This window comes from Lontra canadensis, unplaced genomic scaffold (genome assembly GCF_010015895.1).
Source record: "Lontra canadensis isolate GAN:19392208 unplaced genomic scaffold, GSC_riverotter_1.0 scaffold28, whole genome shotgun sequence".
In the NCBI taxonomy this organism is placed as follows: Eukaryota; Metazoa; Chordata; class Mammalia; order Carnivora; family Mustelidae; genus Lontra; species Lontra canadensis.
This window is the reverse complement of record NW_022631022.1, coordinates 12260533-12284044: the sequence shown is the minus strand read 5'-3', so window position 1 is coordinate 12284044 and position 23512 is coordinate 12260533. Positions and strand designations below refer to the sequence as shown.

Below are 23512 nucleotides of genomic sequence, written 5' to 3'. Positions count from 1 at the left end.
AATAGGCTAAAATTAACAAGTCAGGAAACAACAGATGCTGGCAAGGATGCGGAGAAAGGGGAACGCTCCTACACTCTTGGTGGGAATGCAAGCTCGTGCAGCCACTCTGGAAAACAGTATGGAGGTTCCTCAAAAAGTTGAAAATAGAGCTGCCCTATGACCCAGCAATCACACTACTGGGTATTTACCCTAAAGATACAAATGTAGTGATCCGAAGGGGCACACGCACCCCAATGTTCATAGCAGCAACACCCACAATAGCCAAGCTGTGGAAAGAGCCCAGATGTCCATCAACAGATGAATGGATAAAGAAGATGTGGTGTATATATACAATGGAATACTATGCAGCCATCAAAAGAAATGAAATCTTGCCTTTTGCAATGACATGGATGGAACTAGACAATTATCATATGCTCTCCCTGATATGAGGAAGTTGAGAGGCAGAGTGGGGGCTTTGGGGAATAGGGAAGGAAAAAAACAAGATGGGACCAGGAGGGAGACAAACCATAAGACTCTTAATCTCACAAAACAAACTAAGGGTTACTGGGGGGAGGTGGGGTGTGGAGAGGGTGGTTGGGTTATGGACATTGAGAGGGTATGTGATATGGTGAGTGTTGTGAAGTGTGTAAGCCTGATGATTGACAGACCTGTACCCCTGGGGCAAATAATACATTATATGTTAATAAAAATAATTAATAAAAAAATAGAGATGTGGACAGTGCTCAAATGAGGAAAAAAGAAATGAAAATTAAACATCCTTGCCTTATTCAAAACAGGAACATTATCCCCAAATAGATCACAGCTCTTCTTTAAAGTTTGAGACTTCCCCTTCTACTCCTAAGAAATCTTTCTTGATCTATGAAAGTGATATGGGAAAGTTACAAATCCTAGCCAAAAATATGTGGTTTTTCTCGACGACAGTGAAAACAAAATGACAATGCATTATCAATGTAGAAGGCTATAGGAATTAAAAATGGCTTTCCAGGCCTGAGATATCTCCACAATTCATGAAAACAGCTACTAATCTTCAGGAATAGGAAATGTAGAGCTTTAAATCTTTCCATCTCTCACACGTCTTAGAAGAATTTTTGTTCCTCTCTTCATCCTTCTCCCAGCCTTCTGTTGCCTCCCTCCCATACCTAAATCCCTTCTCACACCTCCAGTCAGTCTACTTTTTAAAAAAGATACCCTGTGTCTACTCACCTCTGAGATTTTACACAAGTTGGACTCCCTCTGCCTGGGATAGTCTTCTCCATCCCCTACCTCTTCATTGTTAAAACCCTGTATCATCTAAGCAACCATTTACTTATTTATTTATTTATTTTTAAAGATTTTATTTATTTATTTGACAGAGAGAGATCACAAGCAGGCACAGAGGCAGGCAGAGAGAGAGAGAGAGGAGGAAGCAGGCTCCCCGCTGAGCAGAGAGCCCAATGTGGGGCTCAATCTCAGGACCCTGAGATCATGACCTGAGCCGAAGGTTGAGGCTTTTAACCACTGAGCCACCCACGTGCCCCTTGAGCAACCATTTAAAATGTATTATTAATATTACATGTTGTATCATGTTAACTAGAAAAAATCAGGATGCAGAGTGGTATCTATTCTATAATAACTATAAAAATATATGCTGATGGATAAAGATTAGAAAGAAATATACAACAGCGATAATAACTATTTAAAAAAATGAAATAGGGCGCCTGGGTGGCTCAGTGGGTTAAGCCGCTGCCTTCGGCTCAGGTCATGATCTCAGGGTCCTGGGATCGAGTCCCGCATTGGGCTCTCTGCTCAGCAGGGAGCCTGCTTCCCTCTCTCTCTCTCTCTGCCTGCCTCTCCATCTACTTGTGATCTCTGTCTGTCAAATAAATAAATAAAATCTTTAAAAAAAAAAATAAAAAAAAATAAAAAAAAATAAAAAAAAAAAATGAAATAAAATAATGAGATGATAGGGGTGCCTGGCTGGCTCTGTTGGTTAAGCACCTGACTCTCAGTTTTGGCTGAGGTCATGATCACAGGGTCCTGGGATCGAGTCCTACATCAGGCTTCCTGCTCAGCGGGGATATTGCTCCTCCCACCCCGCTGCCACTCTCTGTTGTTTGCTCTCTTTCTCTCTCACTCTCTGTCAAATAAATAAATAAGATCTTTTTAAAAATTGTTTAAATTGTAGGGGTGCCTGGGTGTCTCAGAAGTCTCTGCCTTCAGCTCAGGTCGTGATTCCAGGGTCCTGGGATGGAGTCCCGCCTCGGGCTTTCTGCTCAGCAGGAAGCCTGATCCCCCCACCCCCACCTGCTGCCTATTTGCGATCTCTGTCGGTAAATAAATAAAATCTTTTAAAAAAATTAAATTGTAGTTTTTTTTTTAAAGACTTGTCCTTCCTTCTAAGTCCAAATACTATTTTTTCTATAAGCCTTCATAGCTGAAACGAATTTTCCCCTTTTGCTGTTAAAGGCCCCTTTTTATAGCACTTATCACATGTGGTCTCCTGTCTGAGGAGATAACAATGTGTCTTTTCCCACTATTAAAATTATGAGATTTTGAAGCTCAAGAAGTTTATCTTTTCATTATCTTGGTATTCTCTGTGGAACCCGGCAGAATAATTGGCACATAGCAGGGACTGACAAATTCTTGATTAACCTCAAAGCTTTCTGAAGTAGCTGAAAGTAGGAATAAGGCACTTTATGGAAAGCAGGGGAAAGTTTGCACAGTGAGCCCAGAACACTGGCTGCCAGATCTACAGCACCCAAAAAGAAGGCTGGAAGACTTCTCTCTGAGGAAACTGATGACGTGGCAGGGGGGTGGGGGGAGAGGAACCAAGTGTTATAAATATTTCTATGTGGGAGTCCCAGTGGGAAATAACCCTATCTCCAAACAGTCCAGTCAACAGTACCTGCCCACTATACAGATAATGTACGTCAGCAAACGAGGGAGTAAGTTAGGAGAAAGGACTAACTAAAGATAAGAGATTAAGGAAACAGTAGCTCCAATGGGGAAAAGAGTTCAAGAGAATTCTCACAAGAACAGCACATGGAAGTCTGCAAGGGATGGCTACAAAGCAGGTGTAGAGTGGAAGCAGTTCAGATGGATGCAACAGAGCAAGAGGCTGTCTCCAACTAGAATGAAGAAAAGGGAATGGATAGCATCCATTTACATATATATAGATATAACATCTGCATTGAGTAGTTCTAAAGCTTCGTCAGTTTGCAAATTTGTGACACATATATAGAAAACTAAAGCGAACAAAAAAATGTGCACTAGTTATAAACATGACATAAGGGTTCTGATGTGACTACTGTACTCACACAATGCAATAATATAAACACCGCATATTTATTTTAAAAACTGCTAGAGTAGAAAGGAAGGATGTATTTCTTATCTTTCTCCTTTTTTTTTTTTTTTGGCAACATGTTAGATCATTTATGGTGACCATATTTTCAAAACTAAAAATCTGAACCTGAGGACTGCCAGCAGTTTTGTTCCTCTGCTGTGTAAACTGACTTGAGACATTTTATAAAAATGTCAATGCTAGATCACTTACTGGAAAATACATGAAATGAGGACAGTCCCAGTAAAGGTGGAGTGTACAAGTGCTATGGATTTGCTTACATGGTCAAAGCAGTGTTTGGCAGTAGTAACCATGATAAACTAGAATACCCAGAATCCTTAGATTTAGGACCAGCTGTGGTTCTCAAAGAGTATTCTCTGGACCAGTGGTAGGAGCACATGGGAATTTATCAAAACACACGTTTTCAGGCCCCACGTCTACTGAATCAGACAGTCTGATGGGGACAGAAGTCTGTGTTTTAACAAACTTTCCAGGTGATTCTGATGAACACTGAAGTTGAGACCACACGTAGAGAGCATGAAGGTAAGACAGGGAAGGGCTATCATTAATGCAGCTGAGGGACTATTCCCCAACTAGAAAACTGTATAACTTTAGTTTAACTTTAGAAAACTAATAACTAGTTATTCGATCAGAACCATATAATTTCTGAAAAAGAACAGCTCCTCGTCCCATCACATTTTAACACTACTCTTACATGTGATAGCACCATGCACACTTCTTTATACATGAAATGCCTCTGGAAAGATACACATCAAGCTTATTAAATATGTTTGTGGGAAAGAAATTTTCATAAGATTTGTAGATGGATGTTCACAGTAGGTTTATTCACAGTAGCCGAAAGCTGGGAACAATGGGAGTGTCTGTCAAAAGGAGAATGGATAAAGATCTGGTATATTCATACAATGGAATACTACTCAGCAATAAAATGAATGAGTTGCTTTTACAAACAACCCCATGGGTGACTGAAAAACATTATGTTAGATGAAAGGAGCCAGATACAAAAGAATGCATACTATATGATTCCATTTCTATGGAGTTCCAGGATAGGCCAAAGGATAAGCATGGTGATAAAAGGTTGCCTCTGGAGAGTGAAGTGGGAAGTTGACTGGAAGAGGGCCCAAGAGGACATTCTGGAGTGATGGAATTTTTTTTTAAATATTTCATTTATTTGAGAGAGAGTGAGCAGGGAGCCCAATGTGGGGCTCCATCCCAGGACCCCGGGATCATGACCTGAGCCAAAGGCAGACACTTAATCGACTGAGCCTCCCAGGTGCCCCTGGAGTGATGAAAATATTCTATATCTTAATTGGGTTGTGTGTTACATGCACACTGTATGTCAAAGTGTATGTTTAAAAATCTGCATTTCGCTGTTTGTAAGTTTTACTCCACTCCCCTTCTGAAGCCCTGCCCAAGAAAAGAAGAAAAACAAAATAAAGATATTATCAGACAAAATCAAAAACCAAGGAAGTTTATTACCAGCAAACACTAAAAAAACTGCAGGATGTACTTCAGGCAGAAAATAGCGATCCTAGATGGAAAGCCAGAGATGTGACAAGACATAAATAACAAATAGAGAAAAAGTTAAGTATCTGAGGAACAAATAATAACTCTAAAAAAATGTTAGTGATGATGATGATGATGATGATGATGTGTGTGTGTGTATGTGTGTGCGCGTGTGCTGTCCACACACGTTTGGCGAGTTTCCCTCATCTGCCTGCCAGGGCTCTGCTCTTCCCTCCTCTCCACACTCACCTGACACCACCACCCTAGTCTTCATCTTCCTCTCCATCTTACCTTCTGCACACGTAGTTAGTTCTGCCTACCTGGAAGGCTCCTTTGCCCCAGTCTTCGCCTCGCTAACCCTATTCAGCCTTACGTTCATCTTAAAGGTGACTTCCTCAGCTCTTCCTTATTACTCTCTTCATACCATGGAAGATGAATTCATCGTTCCTGTTATATACCTTTACCTCACCTTCCTTTTCCTTCACACCTATAAAATGTTTGTGTGATTCCCTATTTACTGTCCTTTTCTTCCTGTAGGTGATAAATTCAATGAGGTCTGTCATTCATCACTATCACCTCATGGCCTGATCCAAATGCCTCACCCATAGTAAATGTTCAACAAATACTTAAGCAAACACAGAATTCAAGTACTTCAAAAGTCCAGCTAAAATCTACTAACAAAAAAGACAGAAGAGGTGGAAGAACATAAGAATGATTACAAGTTAATTCTGCACTTGTTACATTTGTCACCTTCAACAGAAGAGAGTCTCTTCTGTTAAATTCTTCTATTTGGACAACTATTTGCAGAAGGACAGTGGAAAGACCAAGTCTTTGGTATTAAAGAAATCTGAGATTCAAGCCCAGATCAGCTAGCTACCTAATAGGACCAAGTCTTTGAGCAAATCACAATCTCACATTCCTTATCTGTAAAATGGAGATAACACTATCCACTTCTGCAAAACTGTTTGGATGATTACAACTAAAATATGAGAACATGTGACCTGGTGCTTGGAATACAGCAGGCATTTAATTAGAGGCAGCTCTGAATATATTTAGGCTGATGCTTTTACCTTAAAGGAGGATATTTTCATGAAAGCATCTTTATGCAAAAACAAAACCAAGGAGGTTTATTACCAGCAAACACTAAAAAAACTTCTGCAGGATTTACCTCAGGCAGAAAATATGATTTGGCATGAAAATATGATGTGATTGTTCACATTCATTGCCAGAGCACATCTCATATGGGAAGGAGCCAAACGTTTGGGTCAGGCCATGGGGCTATGATGTTGCACTACAGACATATTAATTCCTCAAGACTTCAGAAAAGTCTTATCAAAGCCTTTTCCCATTTGTTTGTGCTGTCTTTCTCCCTGCATTTCTTCTCCTATCTTCTCCCTCCATTTATCCTCTCAAAACTTTGATAGGATTAGCAACGGGAGCCAGACTAACAAGTGAAAGGTCAGTAACGCCGATGGCCACAGAATTCAGTAGACCGTGGGTTTAGCCATTCAGATCAGCAATCTTACATTTTCTCAATACTACAGAATATTCTTAATACCAGACACAGCTAGGGAAGGGGGAGTCAGCTGATGTAAATGTCCTGCTCCAACAGATGTCAAATACCTAGGCTGAATCACCCAGAGTGACAAAGCCAGAATTCCATCCTAGTCAAATTTTGTTTTCTATACCCCTGTTTACCCTAAGTGATTTATTTATGGTGCCTTCCAGCTCCAAGATCCTATTCCTGTATGATAGATGAATTACTAATAGTTAACTGTAAAAAGATACATACATACAGTCCCTTCTAATCTCGTCCTGGTGCAGAGGAATCAACGTCAGGCCCAGCTTAGGCAGGGCTTGGGTGGAGGAGGCAGTCTCATGGAGGTTCATGGTCAGCAGGCTCATCAGCCTGGGGCAGGGGAGGAAAAGGGCGGTGCCATGCAGAGCCGCAGCCGTTGGTGCCCACAGGCACCGGGCCCCTGCGACTCTGGGCCCCAGCAGTACTCCTACTAAAGTGGAAAGTGGTAGACAGGGGAGATGCCTGCGTGCTTGGGAAATCAGGGACATCGAAAACATAAGTAAAGAGACCGGGCAAATAAGTAAAAATAATGAGAATAATAAAAGTCAGAATTTTTACTGGTAGAGAAGGTACTTATGGCTGGAAAGAACTCTGAGGCATTAGATTTGAATTCGAAAACTGATACGAATTCATGATTTTTAAATACACGTATACAGATTGATATAGAAAGTGATATACATTTATGTGTGTGTACACACACACACACACACACACACACACACATATATTTCTTAACTGCTGAGATGGCTAAAGAGCAATGACATTCAACAGTACTGAGCACACTGAAGACCCCGACCTTGGCCTCTAAAAGGCCTTTTCTCCTAAATGGCACCAGTGTTCCTAGGAGGAATGGCTGGTTCCAGACAGCAGGGGGGTAGGCAAAATGCAAGAGGAGTCTGGAGTGTCTGCTGCTATAAAGTCAGGGAGGGTTCAAAGGATGGGGACTTGTCACAATAAACTAGGAACCCCCTTGAAAGGGCTTCCACTGACCAAAGAGTGATCATTTGAGCAACAAAATATTTAATGATAGTAAATAATTACAACCCATTGAATAAGGTGGAATTCTACCTATCCATGCTCATATAAATAAAGGGGAAAGGAAAAGCTCTCCTTACACAGAATGCCAATTAATAAAGATGGAAATTTAAAAAAATAGTGGTGTTTGATTCAAGTGGAAGTCATCAATGAATGCTAAAAGAGCTGGATGGAAATCTGATGAAGGGCAGGCGAATGGCATAATCTCTGCAGATGTCCCCACAAGATACTAATCGGTTATGAGGGAGGAAATAGTGACATTACAAAAAAAAAAAAAAAAAAAACACAAAACCTGGTGGGCACCAAAATGATCAAGTGAGCAAGGTTATCGTTGATGGTGATGGACAGATCAATATCGTGCACCCCTCACGGGAGGCTCAGCATCGTCTCTGTGATTCCTGTGAAAAAAGCATGGCTGTGCCGTGGCCCTGGGAAAGCGGTAAACAGACCCAGGCCGGGGAACACCCTACAGGTCGTACAGCCTATACTCTGTAACGGTCAAGGAGCCATACAGATGAGAAGAGACCGCAAAGCCATGGCAGGTATCCACAACCTATGCTCCTACCTGGGCTCTTGGACCAGAAAGGAAAAAGAGAAATTATGAGAACACCTGGCAAAGACTGATGGGCTCTACACTTCGGAGGGTAGTGTCATATCAGTGCTGATTTTCTGCCTTAGAGGAATGGACAGCTGTTATGTAGAAAAGTGTTCTTGTTGGGGCACCTGAGTGGCTCAGTCAGTTAAGGAACTGCCTCCGGCTTGGGTCATGATCGCAGGGTCCTGGGATCCAGCCCCGCATCAGGCTCCCTCCCTCTGCCATTCCCCCTGCCACTCCTCCTGCTCATGCTCTCTTACTTTCACACTCTCTCTTAAATAAATAAAATCTTCTAAAAAGTTTGCTTGTTAAAAAAAAAAAAAGTGTTCTTGTTTTAGGAAAATACACACCAAAGTATTAAGAGGTAACAGGGCACTGGATCCGCAGCTTGCCCTCAAATGGTTTAGAAAAAGAGGGGCATTAGAGGGGCATCTAGGTGGGGCAGTAGAGGGGCACCTAGGTGGCTCAGTAGGTTAAGCACCAGACTCTTGATTTCGGCTCAGGTCTTGAACTCAGGGTCATGAGATCAAGCTCCGTGTTGGGCTCAGCACTCAGCACAGAGTGCCCCTGAGATTCTCTCTCTCCTTCTGCCTCTGCCCCTCTCTCCGCTCGTGTGCACGTGCTCTCTTTCTCTCTCTCTCACTCTCTCTCTCTGAAATAAATAAATAAATCTTCAAAAAAAAGAAAAGAAAAGACTAATGAAAATGGCAAAAAGTGTTATGGAGCAGTTGTGGAATGTCAACAGCAGTAGAATCAGCACGAGGAGGATCTGGACTTCTTTGCGCTGTACTTTCAACTCTTCTGCTGGTTTAAAATAACTAAAATGTAAACTGCTACAAAATAAAATCTCTTTATCCACTTCTTTGGTCCCATGGAAACCCATGAAAAATAGGATGATGCTGGGATTAAGGAGCTGCAAAAAAAGAGCAATGGCCAAATGAACACAAGAGAGTGTGGGAGAGGTGCTAACGCAGCCGGCTTCCACGGTGCTTCTCCTCCTTTGTGTGCCCTGAGTAGAGGTTTGGGAACTCGATGTGATGCCGGGGCAGGCCAGGTCTGCTTCTGCATAGCATCGGGGTTCTAGAAGCATCAGCAGATGCCATTCTTAGTTACCCTGCTGCTTATGCTCTGTTGTCGCTGTCCCCACCAAAGTCACCCCTTCCTCTGCATGTGCAAATTGTTCTTCCGAACTGGCAGCAGACACTCTCAGCTCTTTCCCTTTCCTTCCCTCAGGTTTCAGGTGCAGGAAATGGACATCACTCTAGATGTTTTAAGAAGAAAGAAGTCAATCCAGGGAACTGGCTGCTTACAAAGTCATTGGGAAGAGCTGGAGGGGCAGGTTGCAAGGCTGGGCCTCCGGAGGCCCTGGAAACAGCTTGAACTAGCCCACCCAGGAAACTGTCACTTCTGCCCCTCCCACCCCCTGTCAGGAAAGCAGGGAATCAGGAGCCACCCCCAGATCTGCTGGCTTTACAAATGTACCCAACTAGTCATCAGGAAGCTGCCACCACCACGGATTCCGAAACTTCCTACAGGTTACCAGATATTGAAACACTTTTGCTGGAAAAGTCAACGTCTACATGACTGTGCTTGTCAGAAGAACAAGCCAAAGAAACAAGAACTTAGGCTCCACTTGATTTCTACTTTCCAAATCTCAAGAAGTGAGCCGTACAGGGAAACCTATTTCAAAACCCATTTCCAGAATGCTAAGTGCCAGAAAGTATGAGAAACATGCTGTTTAGCTTTCCAACCTCTGTCTAATAGGGAAGTCTACTGAAAAGAGGCTGGAAGGGATGCCGAATTCCATTGTCCAGAGCTTCCACATGCCTCCTCACCAAAGGTTGGTGGGAATTAGTCTCTATTGTTTATCCCAAGAGAATGTCAGAGCAAATCTGATATAATTTATATTCACTACTTCCTTAGTTTTTTATGCTTTAATGACAAAATTTTGCACATGAAGCCAGAACCATCTCTCACTAAAAGACATTTATATGTGGAATAAGAACTAAAACTCACTGAAAAGTGATAGAGAGGAATTATGACCTAAACTCTGGCCTACTTCAACGAGCCACTAATATGCTCATACAGTGTGACTCAGTGGATAAAAATACTGGTTAAATCACAATGCTCTAAGTATCTTGTACCCTATGTCTGTTCATTTTTCTTCTCGTTTCAGTTTCAAATTTAAAATAAGAATCATCACTTTCTGCTGTAACAGAAAAGCTACCTTATTTTTAATCAACAGCAGAGGGCTGCCTATCCCCAAGTAGTCTGTGAGTTCTAGAAAATAACAGTCTTTTTTCTAAAAAAAAAAAAAAAACTGAGGGGGGAGGCTCTTCTGAGCCCTCTTTTACTTTGTGATGGACCAGAAAATAAATGTCAAGTAAGAGTGATGAGATGACAATCTCTACCAGAAAACAAGTGATTTTTATCTTTCCCACCATGCTGTGAGCTCTTCAAAAAACAGGCAGGGACTGTTTTTTCTCTCTCTATCCCTGGTGGACAGCACACTGCATGACACAGAACAGACAGTTAATAATGTCTGTTGAAAGAATAACGGAGGGGAAGAAGTGGAAGACAACACTCCATCATCATGTCTCTTATCTTCCGTCCGATCCAACTCTCTTCCTTAATGTGGACAAAGTAGACAGAGAGAGCTGCAAGGAACTCTGAGTCATGGGACTGACAACTGGACCCCCAACATGCAAACAGAGCGGGCCCCAGGCCATGAAACTTCCTAGAAGTACAAATCCCTCAGGATGCAAGTTCAGGAACACCTCATTTCAATGGGTGGAGTTTCTGGCCTTTAGCTCCAGTTGCTTACTGACCAAGCCACTAACTGCCATAATTCATATTATTTCATCAGGGCAGAAGCATGATATGAGAAGCAGATAACGGAAAACACAGAACCTGAACCAAGAGAGGAGAGTGAACGATGCCTTCAGCAATATTCTATGATCAGCTGGCTTTGCTGGAAGGGAATGCAATGAGAAATCTGGAAATCAGGATCTGCCACTGAGTAGTAACAACAACAAGGAAAGAAAGTCCAAGGCCAGACTGATTGGGTTGAATGTCAGTTTGAGTTTATCTGCACTGAACAGCTTATGGTAGCAAAGCAGGGAGGCCTGACGGATAAGAAAGCTATCACAGGTTCAACACTGCATTATTTTCCTCTGATCTCTTCTGCTGAACAATAATGGACTTTAGCAGGAATATCATCTCTGGCCATAACACACTGACTGTTGTTTCTGGGGGTCTACCAAGCTGCCACCATTTTTCCACCACCACTTTGCTTCTCTTCTGGTAGCAATAATTAAGAAATTAAATTCTCATCTATCACACAATTAGTCTCAAAACACTCTGAGATAACTTGCCTGCATAAACAAGTTGCCCACTATTTATATACAAAGAACTCTCGAGATAAATGTAAAAGACATCTGAAGATACCGAGTTACTAAGAGATCAGAAGATAAATTAAATTTACGGTGATGCATTATAGTTAAGGTCTAATCTTGATAATAAGTACATGTGACAGCTTAGCCAGTCAACAAAAATGCTTAAATTTGATTTTTCCCCCCAAACTGAACTAGTCACTGTTAGACTAGATACCTTTTCATCTCCCACCCATTCCCATTTTTGAGACAATCATCAGGAGTTTAGAGAAGCCACATCTCATATTAAAACGGAATAATTCTTTCCAAATGGCCTCATTTTTACTAACCGTCAGGCATAACCAGCCTAAGTTATTTCGCTGCGAAGGGACAGCTTTGCCTTCTCAAATCATGGAACTTAATTTTTAAAGCGAACAGCTGTGGGAAGTTCTTCAAAGTATTTGTACCTTTTCAGCTTTATTTTTTTAAATATCACTGAAGACCAGTGAAACGAACCATGAACTTGCCACACTGGACACTTGTTGCCAAACACGAAGAGGAAAATCTGTCTGCCTGCTTTCCCATCGCATTCTCCAGTTAGGGGAGTTAAAAACAATTTCAGACGAAAAAAGAAAATCTAAACTGCTAATGACAATTGGAAAGTCCGTGAAGTGAAGTCCAGCGGGCCTGTGGCAGCGCAGGCTCATCCACAGCCGGGATGGGATGCTGAACTCCGGGGAAATCCCCCCCCCGCCCGCCCCAGCACGCACGGCAGGGGGTGGCAGGAAGAGGCCGGCGGGGCGCCGCGCGTCTCCCCGCGCACCCACGCCTCTCACAGCCTAGCGCCCCTCCTCGGCACTTCCTGAAGGAAACTGACAAGGAAGGCGGCGGCTCGGGGAGGACAGGGGTGTGGAGTCCTCAGCCCCGCGAAGAAAATGCCGCTCGCTAAAGCAAGCCCCCCCACACACACCCACACACCCGCGCGCCGGGCCGCCCCAGGTCCCCACGGCGTCTTGCGCGCTCCCGGAGCTCGCGCGGCGGGAACAGGGGCTGACAGCCGACTCTCGGGCCGCCTCCTCCTCCTCCGGTCCGGCTGATGAGCAGCGAGAAGGGAAGCCCACCCCGCAGCCCCTCGGCCCCCGCACCTCGTCCTCCGGGAGCCCGAACACCTCCACCGCGCAAGTTGCCATTTCCGAACGGTTCCAGCAAACCGGACGCGCTCGCCCCCGCCCAGGAGTGGGAACAGTAGTGAGGAGGAGGAGGCGGTGGAGGAGGAGAAGAGGGAGGAGGCGGGAGGGAGGAGGTGGAGGAAGAGGAGGCGGCGCTCCCCCAGCGGCCGCAGCGCCTCCCCCGGCCGGTGCGCGCTAGCGGTACTAGGAAGCGCGGCGGGATAAGGGCCGACGGCGCGCGTGCTGGGGCGCAGGGCTGGGGGCGCGCGCGGCGGGGAGAGCGTGCGTGGGGGGCTCGTGTAGGAGGCAGGCTTGTGGCCGGGCTGTGCGCGTGGGGAGTGCGCGTGGGGAGTGCGCGTGGCGGGGGCGCGCCGTCCGCTTCCGCGCGGGGAAGCTGACGAGCGTGCTTGCCTGCGAGAGTCGGGCAGCCCCGGGCGTCGAGTTGAGCAAGCCGTGTAGGCCGGGGAACGTCAGTCCTTCCCCTGGGAAACAACGCTGCGGTTTTCCCCAGCAACAAGTCTCCCTCAGATCCGCTCCGGAGCTCGGCCTCTTACTAGCCGCCTGGGATCGGAGCGCTTAATCCCAGTTTCACCACAACCTAAAGATCGGAGCCCTTTCTTGTGGGTTAGGGCTGCTGATTCCAGTAGAAGCCGGACCCTGGGACCTCGTGGGGGAAAGCCCAGCCTGAGCGAGGCCACCAATGGGGAGGCCTGAAGGGATCTCATCATTCTTGGATTCGGGATCTGAAATGCTCACCTTGTGATTTCTAAACACTGTGCCAATTCACAGGCGATTTCCTGTCGAATGGTCTTATCTTCAAAGCCTACCCTTAACGTCCAGCCTCGAGGCTTAACCCTCTAAACCTGCTTAGCTAAGCCTTGACCAGCAACGCCAAAAAAGGTAGCGAAGAAAAGGGGAAAAAAATGCAACGAACTAGGACCTCCGGTGCTATGGAATAATTGTGCTTATTTTATAGTCATGTCTGACAGATTTTATAGTTCCCTAATCACAAGAAGACTCTGGTGCTGGGTAACTGATCTAACAAGGGTAACATTATGAAAGATACTTTAATGTTGGTTCTTTCTAAGGCGTACAAAAAAAAAAAAAAAAAAGTCTTGTTTGAAAGTTCTCCTTTAATCCTTTCTCACTCTTAATATCTGTTAGCCGCCTCTCCGTTAACACTTGATTTTTGAGATCTTTAAAGTTCATTTTTTTCTTCCTTCCACTCTAACCCCCCTGTAGACCTCATCCATTGCCATTGGCATGGTTTCAGACACAATCCTCGGAGACGCCTCAGACTAAGAGCTCAATAGTGCAAAATATGTTACTATTTAATTTTCTGAAACTGAACTTAGTTCCTACATTGAACTTCTTGTCTGCTGAAGTGGGTAGAAAACTTAGTCCTCATCAGTTCCCTGTTCTTCCTTGACCTTTGTTTTGCTGTTGATTCTACACTCTAGCAGGCAGTTGTAGTGCTACCTCATTTCAGGGATGGAGGGCATGGCACAGCCCTCATCTCTCTAAACTGGAATTAGTAGAAACCTTTTCCTTCCCACTGGTCTCTAATTGTAGACATCTGTATCCATTAGAATGACACTTGGCTGTTAGTAATAGTAACCCAAACTAACAGAACTTAAGGATAGATATTATTTTTTTCCTGTTATATAAAGAGTCCAAAAGTAAGTAGACCAGAGTAAATAAAGCTACTTTGCTCCACAAAAGCATCAGAAATTCAGGCACTGTAAAGCAGGGTGCTTTGCCATTTATAGGTGCGGTCCTTATGCTCTTAGCCCAGAGAGTGCCTCAGGTTCCAACTATTACATCCCTGCTCCAGGCAACAAGACAGATGAAGGAATCAAGAAGGGAGTTCAGGTCTCCTGCTTGTCTTTTAAGAAAGGCTTACACAGTCTTCTACTTAAAGTCATAGAACTGTCACATAGCTGTATCTAAATACGGGGTAGGCTGGCAAATAGACTTTTCTGGGGAGCTTTGTTGGCGTTCTCTTACTAGGGAGGAAAGGGACGGATTGGGGGAGGGATGACTAGCAGTGTCTGTCCTAGCACCTTTGCCCTCTGGCATTCAGGGAGAAATCAGCAATTCCAATCTGTTTCTGGTCTTCAGGCCACATAATTTTAGACTCAAAGCTGAAAGATCAGGGCCTCTGATCTCTGACCTCTCTCATCTGCTGCTGGCCCTCTGCATCGTTCTGGGCTGTTGAGACCTGGTGCTTTGGGTACTCAAGCTTTGCATCCTTTCTAACATTATTGCTGCTATTCTTCTCTGGTAAGCAGTGGGGTGATGGGCACGTCTTTAAAGCCTAAGACTTTACCCAGGATACAGGTCATCTCTGCTCTTGGATTCTACAAATCTAGGGATTTGTCATTCTCCAATCTTGAGAGAAACACCCAAGTTCTAGAAAGGTGTTCTTGGAGACAGTCACAGTGTCCAGTGTTATCTAATAAAACTTTCTGAAGGAGATCTTCTAATCTGCATTACCAATATGGTAGCCATTAGCTTATTTGGTTTTTGAGCACTTAAAATGTGGTTAATACAAATAAGGAATAATTTAGTAGTCAACTTAAATTTAAATATTTACTTGAGGTTAGTGACTGCCATATTACACAGCACAGGAAATGTGTCCAAAATCTGTCCAAACATGTCCCAAATTATAGACCTTTTTTAAATTAAATTTTGAGTACATACAAAAGATTTAAAAACTGTATAAGGTATGAAGAATAAAATGAGCACTAATGTACTCATCACCCACTCTAAGAATAGGAATATTACCAACAACTTTTTTGCATCTTTTGTGCCCTTTCCTGCTCCCACCAAGAGGTAACTACTGTATTGAATTCTATGTTAACTGTTTTCTTGTGTATTTTAAATTGTTTCACCAGATGGATGTGTATTCCTAAATAATACATTGTTCATTTTTGTGTCCTTGATCTTTCTGTAAATGAAACCATAAAGTGACTTGCATTTTCCTACCATTCTATTTGTGAGATTAATTCATGCTGAATAGTTGTAGTAAATTTATTTTCACTGCTGTGTTTTATGACATTGAATGGCTCTACCACAGTTAATCATTCTTCTGTTGTTGGACTTTGGGAGAACAGGGTTTCTTTGTTTTGTTTTTAATTTGTAAACTCCTCTTATAATATGATTTGGCTGTTTCAAATGTTTGTAGCATGTTGTTTAGATAAATGACAGTTGTGTCTCTGAAATTTAATGATGGTTCAAAATTTTTATATCAGTTGGGGGACAAGAGCTCAGTTGGTACTGTGACTCTTGGAGTCATGAGTTCAAGCCCCACATGAGACATAGAGATTACTTTTAAAAAATCTGTATCAGCTGAGATAAATGAAGTATCAGATTACTAAGCTTCTCCCAAAGGTTTATTATACTCAAGGACAAAATGATCAATTTGTATTTATGGTGTTAAAAGACTGACCCCATTACACTTTCTTTTTTAATGAAGTAAATTCTAAACGTTTTCTCTCACTGAAACCCAGATACAGCACAGTGCTTCTTGTTTTAACTTTCTCTTTCATGCCATTTTAAGAAGTTTGAACTTTATGCTTCAGCAATGAGAGGCAGCACTCCCTTTTTTCTGACAATTTTTTCTATTGTTTCATTTTGTTTTGCTGTTACACATAATGCTGCTACAGAGTCTTGTTTATAGTCTTTTTATGAAACATCTAGTTATGCAAGAACATAATGAAGTAATGATGGGGACACGTCAGCCAGCTAAAGGAGGGTGCTACTGCCAAAAATGGACTAATTTGAGCACCAAAATAAATTATGATAGCAACAGATTATAATCCAATGACTAAATCTGATACTGTAAATCCATTATGATGTAAATTATACTAAATGAGTAAATTCGGAGTTTGACAAGTGACATTTTTACAGAGTTTGATGTATCTTTCCACAGAATGCTTGTTATTTACATAGGAGGAAAGGCTGAACACCACCACCTTAATCAAGTATTCAAAGTAACTGTCAGGGAGTCTGGGTGGCTCAGTGGGTTAAGCCTCTGCCCTCAGCTCAGGTCATGATCTCAGGGTCCTGGGATCAAGTCCCACGTCGGGCCCTCTGCTCAGTGGGGAGCCTGCTTCCCCCTCTCTCTCTGCCTGCCTCTCTGCCTACTTGTGATCTCTCTCTGTCAAATAAATAAATAAAAATCTTAAAAAAAAAAAGTCACTGTCAGTAATGGAGCAAATCAAAATCGTGAATCTGCTAGGATGAGTTGACCTCAGTGCTCTACCTGCCAAACTAGAATCTCATCATGATAAAGCACCAGACAAATCCAAATTAAGGGACGTACTACAAAATAACGGACCTGTAATTTTCAAAAGTGCAAAGACATAGACGTCAAAGAAGTCTGAGGAACTATTGCAGACAGAGATTAAAGAGACTGTATTAGGGTTCTCTAGAGAAACAGAACCAATAGGGTGTGTGTGTGTGTATGTATATATGTATGTATATCTATACATGTCTATATATATGTATATATATATGTATATATATGAGACATATATTTATATATATCTCATAAGTGTACACACACACACACATACACACACATGAAAGAAATTCACCATAAGACATTGGCTCATGCAGTTATGAAGGTGTGCAAGACCAAAACGTGCAGTGTGGCCCAGCAGCAGGAGAGGTGATGATGCGGCTAAAGTCCAAAGGCCGTGTGCTGGAGAATCTCTGCTTGCTTAGGAGAGAACAGTCTTTTTATTCTATTCAGGTCTTCAACTGACTGGGTGAAGCCCACTCACACTATTAAGGGCAACCCACTTTACCCAAAGTTCATCAATTTAAATGTAAATCTCTTCCAAAAACACCCTCCAAGTTGACACATAAAAGTAACCATTACAGAGGTGTGCAAATTAAGGCACCTCATGATTCTGAACCCTATTGCTATAAAAGACATTCTTGAGGCTTTTGCTGAAACATGAGGGTTTCTGAGGATGAGATGGTCCTACTGCATGTTAATTATTGGGTTCTGATGACTATATTGTGGTTATGTAGATGAGAATTACCTTGTTTTAAGATGTACACACTAAAGTATTAGGAGGTTGATGGGCAGCAAGTCACAAAATACTCTTCAAAGGATCGAGAAAAAATTTATACTTTCAACTTTTCTGTAAGCTTGAGATTGTTTCAGATTTTAAAAAATGAAATTATGCTAGCTAAAAATATAGAAAGGTCTCTAATAAAAGGAACTAATGCTCTTTGGAGAAATAGCTGATTCTAGTACTGGGGCAGGAAAGTTACAAGATGAGACTGGAGCAGCTTTTCATGCCAGAAAGTAAGGAAATGTTGAAGAAAAAAAAAAAAACCCACAATGATGGGGATATGTCAGAGATCTACCAGTGCCAAAGCTGGAAGAATATGACCAATAAAATAAAGTAGTATTGAATTATATCCAAAGTATAAAATACATATACACAAGTCCATATTGATATAATTAAGTGATTAAATAAATAAGGGAGAAGACACAAGTTTTGTGAAGAATTCAAAATAATTTATGTAGAAAGTAAAGGAGGGGGAACATAACCCCACTGCTACATTGTGGGCTAAGCATAGCATCTTTCTCCCAAACAGGACAATATATGGGATGGGGTTAAAAGTGGAAGAACCTGAGAAACACAAGCTCCACCAGGTGATCAAGGTCAGCATTAACAATGATAAGTCATGTTGATAGTAGGTACCCTTGATATGATGTGATGAACATGGCACTTTACCTCTGTAAGGACTGAAGACCTAGAACCCCAGTCTAGTCAGGAGAAAAAACATCACAATCTGCAAATGCCTGAACAGTATTCCTCAAAGCCATCAAGGTCCATCAAAAACAAGGAAAGTCCCAGCCATGAAGGGCATAAAGAGACAGATGGGATAACCACATGTAATAATATAATATATTGGAAGTGAGTTTCTGGAACAGAAGAAAGGGCATTAGATAAAAACTAAGAAAATCTAAATAAAGTGCAAAGTTTAGTTAATAACAATGGGTCGATACTTATTAATTGTAACAAATGTACCACAGTAACATAAGATGTTGATAACAGGGGAAACTGTAATGTAGGGTGTTTAAGAACTCTGTACCACCTTCACAATTCTTTTTTATAAACAAACTGTTCTAAAAAATGAGTTAATATATAAAAACAAATGAATAAATAAGTAGATCTAAAAGTCTTTCCAAAAGTTTTACAATTTTTACTACTGTGGTCTTGCATATATTTTGCTATATTTATATTTTTCCCTGTTATTGTAAGGATACTGTCTTTAAAAATATTACATATCCTAACAATTTATTGCTGGTGTACAGAAATACAACTGAGTTTTCTATACCTATTTTGGTATTCAGCAAACTTCCTGAAGTTCATTATGTCTAAAATACTTCATTTCTCTTTCATGTAGACATTTTTTAACATCTTTGAATTTTGTCTCTTCCATTCTAACCACTTGCATTTCTCTTTCTTATCTGAGTGTCCCAATACTTGGATAGACATAGTGATAATAGGTAAAACTGACATGATACTTGCTATAAGGTTTTGGTTTTTGTTTTCCTTTTTTTTTAATTTATTTTTATTTATTTATTTATTTATTTATTTATTTGCTTTGTTTGGTATCCTTTCTTTGGTGAAGAAATTCACTGCTATTCCTAATTCAATAATAAGATTACTGGTCATAAATGGACATTGGATTTTATTTAACAATAAAATAAATACCTTTGAGATAATCTTGTTTTCTTTAGTTTTTGTGTGTGTGTGTTAAATTTTGGTAAGTTATGGTAATTATGATAAATTTTAGGCATAATGATGTAGCCTTTTCAGATTTCAACTTAATTAAATGATTATTTTTCTTTTCTCCCCTTTGTCTCAATACCAGGAGCTTGCATAAGGTCATGGTCATGGGGGAGGGTGTCTGGTTTCTTCCATTGTCTCTCTGTATTCTAATACACAGCAGTCATCAGTTTACCTGCCATCCTCTGTTTGTTATCCCATCTCTAAGGCCTCTTCTTGTTCACTGGCCCTCTCTTTTCCACCTTCTTTTAGCACTGTGGAAATTTCACATGTTATTCCCCTACTGCTGTGGAGACAGAAATCTTGGGGGTCTGGACTGCAGCCCACTGTCAAATCACACCATACTGTCATTTCTACTACAGCTACTGTCTCTAGGCCATGACAACGGGAGAACTATCTGGGATTTCCCATCTCATGGAGCTCCTGACAGGAAGTGAGGCACACCACATTTTCTCATAAAGTTCCTCCATTATTAGGGAATTCTAGAATTGCTTCTCACTGATAGGTCAGCAGTGAGGATGTAGGCAGGAAGTACAGTCCTTTCTCAGAAACATTCATCTGTATGTTGTCACCACTAACTCTCTTCAGAGTAGGAAAACCAGCTGCTTCATCATCATTGCTTTTACCTACATCAGCCCTAAGGGCATCCACGGTGGCTCTGGATAGTTAAAATGGAGACTTTTGAGGCTCCAAAAACTTTTTTCTCAACCTATTTTCTCTACTGGGAGATTCAAAGCTCTATTTTGAAACTGAGTGTTGACTCATCCCTCTTTTCATTTCTGTAGTAACAGTCCTCCCTGAGGGCAGTAAATACAGAAGACACTCACAGCTGCCTGGGTGTGGGGAGAGGAAGGGAGCCAGGATATTCCAGGGATCATACGTACTTATCAACAATAGAATTTCACAATAATACTGTGCCACAGCTTCCACACCCTTAGCTCTTTTGTAAGCTTCACACATGCATTTCTCACTAGCTGAGTCTGCCCAAATATCATGAGGAAACCTCAAACGGAATAGATCCCAAACTCAACTCACAGTTTTCCTGTATTGTCTGTCTCTGGAAATGGCCTATCTATCCAGTCTCCAAGGCTAGAAACTTCTGAGTATCCCTGAATTCTCATCCTTCATAACTCTCCCCCCACCAACACCCATCAAGTTGTTACACAATAAAAATTCTTCTCCCCTCCACCTCAGAGGGGTTTTTTGTCCCTCTTATTGGTATCTATGAGTCATGTCAGTGTACCACTCACCATTCTTTGAGTATTGGCCCACACTGATAGGTAACTCTTTGTCCTTCTTGAGCTACCCTCTGTCTTCTGCAACAAAGATTTGTGTGCGGGTAGTTTATTTTTGGACATGCTATCAAGCAGTGATGTCCTGAAGTCAGCTCCTGCTGGCTCCCAAGGACCAGTTGTGCCTACCTCTATCTAGCTATAGACTCATGATCTCATGTGGTAAACCACAGTGTGAGGGACACCTTGGGGGCTCAGTTGGTTAAGTGTCTGACTTTGGCTTAGGTCGTGATCTCAGGGTTCTGGAATCAAGCCCTGCATCAGGCTTCCTGCTCAGCTGGGAGACTGCTTTCCCTCTCCCCCCTGCCCTCCGTGCCTGTGCTTGCTCTCTCTCTCTCTCTCTCTCACTCTCTCTGAAATAAACAAATAACATTTAAAAAAAAATAAAATTAACCACAGGGTGAGTATTTATACCACAGAAACTGGCCAACACTATACACAAGGGTAATTTTTTTTTTTCCTGGAGTGCCAGTTATTAAATATTTACCAGGCTGCTACTGATCATTGGGAACATGAGTGAGGGCCTGAGAAGACAATACAGGGAAGGGGGTAAAACCAGTGCAGTGGCTTTTGAGTTACTGAGTTTGATTAATATTGCTGAGTTGATTTGGGGTGCACTCTCAGTAAGGACCTCTGAAAAGTCATGTAGAATGCACCTCAGAATTATCCTCCCAAGAAAGGAGCATCTATACATTGGTTGCCATCCCCTAGCAGACAGAGGGTGCCTCGTGAGATGTTAACCCTCTTATTTCCAGATTTGCTCATACGTAGAATGGGTAAGTTCTCTCAGGGGACAGTGAAACCCAAGTGCAGAAAGCACGTGACAAGTTAAACAGCTAAAGTGGCTTGCTGTCTGATGACATCTCTACACAGCTGGTTGCTGAGGCAAGGACAGAAGAAAAGTTTAGGCAAGAGGATATGAGGCAGAGTGCAAGAGAAATCCGATACAAGGGTTAGTAAGATAAGCTGTGGCTCCCGCTGCAGTAACTGGTCTCGGGCATTAATTAATATTCATCATCTCTCTCCTAAACCACCCCGTCTGGATTTCCCCCACCCTTGGCCAGCACTTCAGTAAGTCTGGGTTGTTGCCTGGTGGTGAGTCAGATTTTGGTCCCCAGGGGATATGAACCGTCAAGTTGTATTAACCTTATTGGGATGTGGTTGCTATAATAACCCATTTACAGTTATCATTGGACATGAAAGTACCAAAACATGGCCCAGTGAACCCCCTGAGTTCTACACATAATCTTCCTTATCTTCCTTGTGTAGCCCAAAACTAGCTCCTCACAGTAATCAGTCCATCCCTCTGCCCTCTAGCAATATAGCAGCTCTTTATTTTATTACGTGTCCACTAGCATGAGAAGCTCAAAATGACTAAGTGATAATCATAATTTCATATATAGTGGGATCCTTACTGCATCTCCAAAAGCATCCTCCTGCCCCACTTCAGGAACTACGACTTCTAGTCTTGTGAGAAAAATCTAGCTTACTTCTACTCTTTGGGTCACAGATCTGGAGTCTAGCTATTCAAACACAGCACCATATGTCAGCCATCTTACTCCCCATTGTAGTAATGTCCACAGGCCTCTACTGTTCCAGACCCCTGATATTCTTATAATTTCATGATAATATCTACTGTTGTCATCCCTGCACTATAGAAGGTAGCCAGTAAGCTCAAAGTTGTCAATGGCCTCCACACCAGTTTTGTTTTCTGATTGCTCATGATTCAATTCTACAGTAGATAAGCCATATCTACACCATTAATACTGTGTACTTTGACCGAATGCTATTGTTTTTTTTACTCTGAAATATAAATTAAACTTAAAAATAACACTCAATTTTAGTTATTAATCATGTCTGAGTAACAGAATGAAAAAGGGACTTTAAAAAGTGATTTTGAATAAACATTTAAGAAATTGCACTTATTTTATTTACAATATATAGAGTAAAACTATTACAAATTAGAATTTCTACACTATTATTTGAAATTATTCAGATGTGTGAATAAAAATAATATTACCTCCATAACAGACCAAGAAGACAAGTTGGCAAGCAACTAGAAACACAATATTTTATTTAAAAAGTGAAAATTATCCTATAATAATGTGGTATGTGTTTGTGTGTGTGTGCATATGTGTATATATAATTTTGTCTTCTTTATTTACATGCCACATTTCTGAGATAAAGAAGTCACTTCTAACTTACACTCATGGTCTCAAATGTCTATACCATTGGATAAACTGTCTCCAAATTTTCTTACCAAATATAGATTAACATCCCAGTTTTGTTATTAAGGGATGGTAAGTGAAATGGCTTGACGGTTTTGCAGAAAACCACTTATAAATTCAGCTAAAGTTCTTATCTACCTTCACAGACTTATTTAGGTTTTGGTTGAAGATACTCAAGTGCAGGTAAATAATTTGCAAGCGATTTGCTAAATAAATGTGTTGCATTTCAGTTCTTCCTCCTTCTCTTGCCTTATACTTGAGACCAAAAATAAAGTCACTACTCTAATTGGAAATACTTATAAAATAACAGAATTATATGGCAATACTTATAACAGAATTTTAGAATAGGAGGACATGTCCCTGATTCCACCGAACACCAGGTGTTAGATGATGGACATTGTTTTGAAGGATAAAAATATGTGAAAAATTAATAGGAAATACTGAGAAATTTAAACAAATAAACTAATATCATTAGAGGAATAGTTTAAGTAAATTATGGTATATTGATACTCTATATTTCCATTAATATAAATGTAGGCAACACTATGGATTATAAGACAAAATGTTGAAGCAGGCGAA

At 41.6% G+C, this 23512-nt stretch overlaps 1 protein-coding gene across 2 annotated transcripts in view; it reads right to left on the bottom strand.

The window, feature by feature from the left end:
- Nucleotides 1-12695, bottom strand: part of NEDD4 (NEDD4 E3 ubiquitin protein ligase) — a 128222-nt gene extending 115527 nt beyond the window's left edge. Inside the window, exon 1 of one of the 2 annotated variants that reach the window (XM_032864895.1) lies at nucleotides 12569-12695. In XM_032864895.1, coding sequence (XP_032720786.1) covers nucleotides 12569-12613 — 45 coding nt within the window. In that variant the 5' untranslated portion in view covers nucleotides 12614-12695. The remainder of the gene's footprint in view (nucleotides 1-12568) is intronic. The other variant, XM_032864891.1, reaches the window with a different exon arrangement.
- Nucleotides 12696-23512: the final 10817 nt, after the last annotated feature.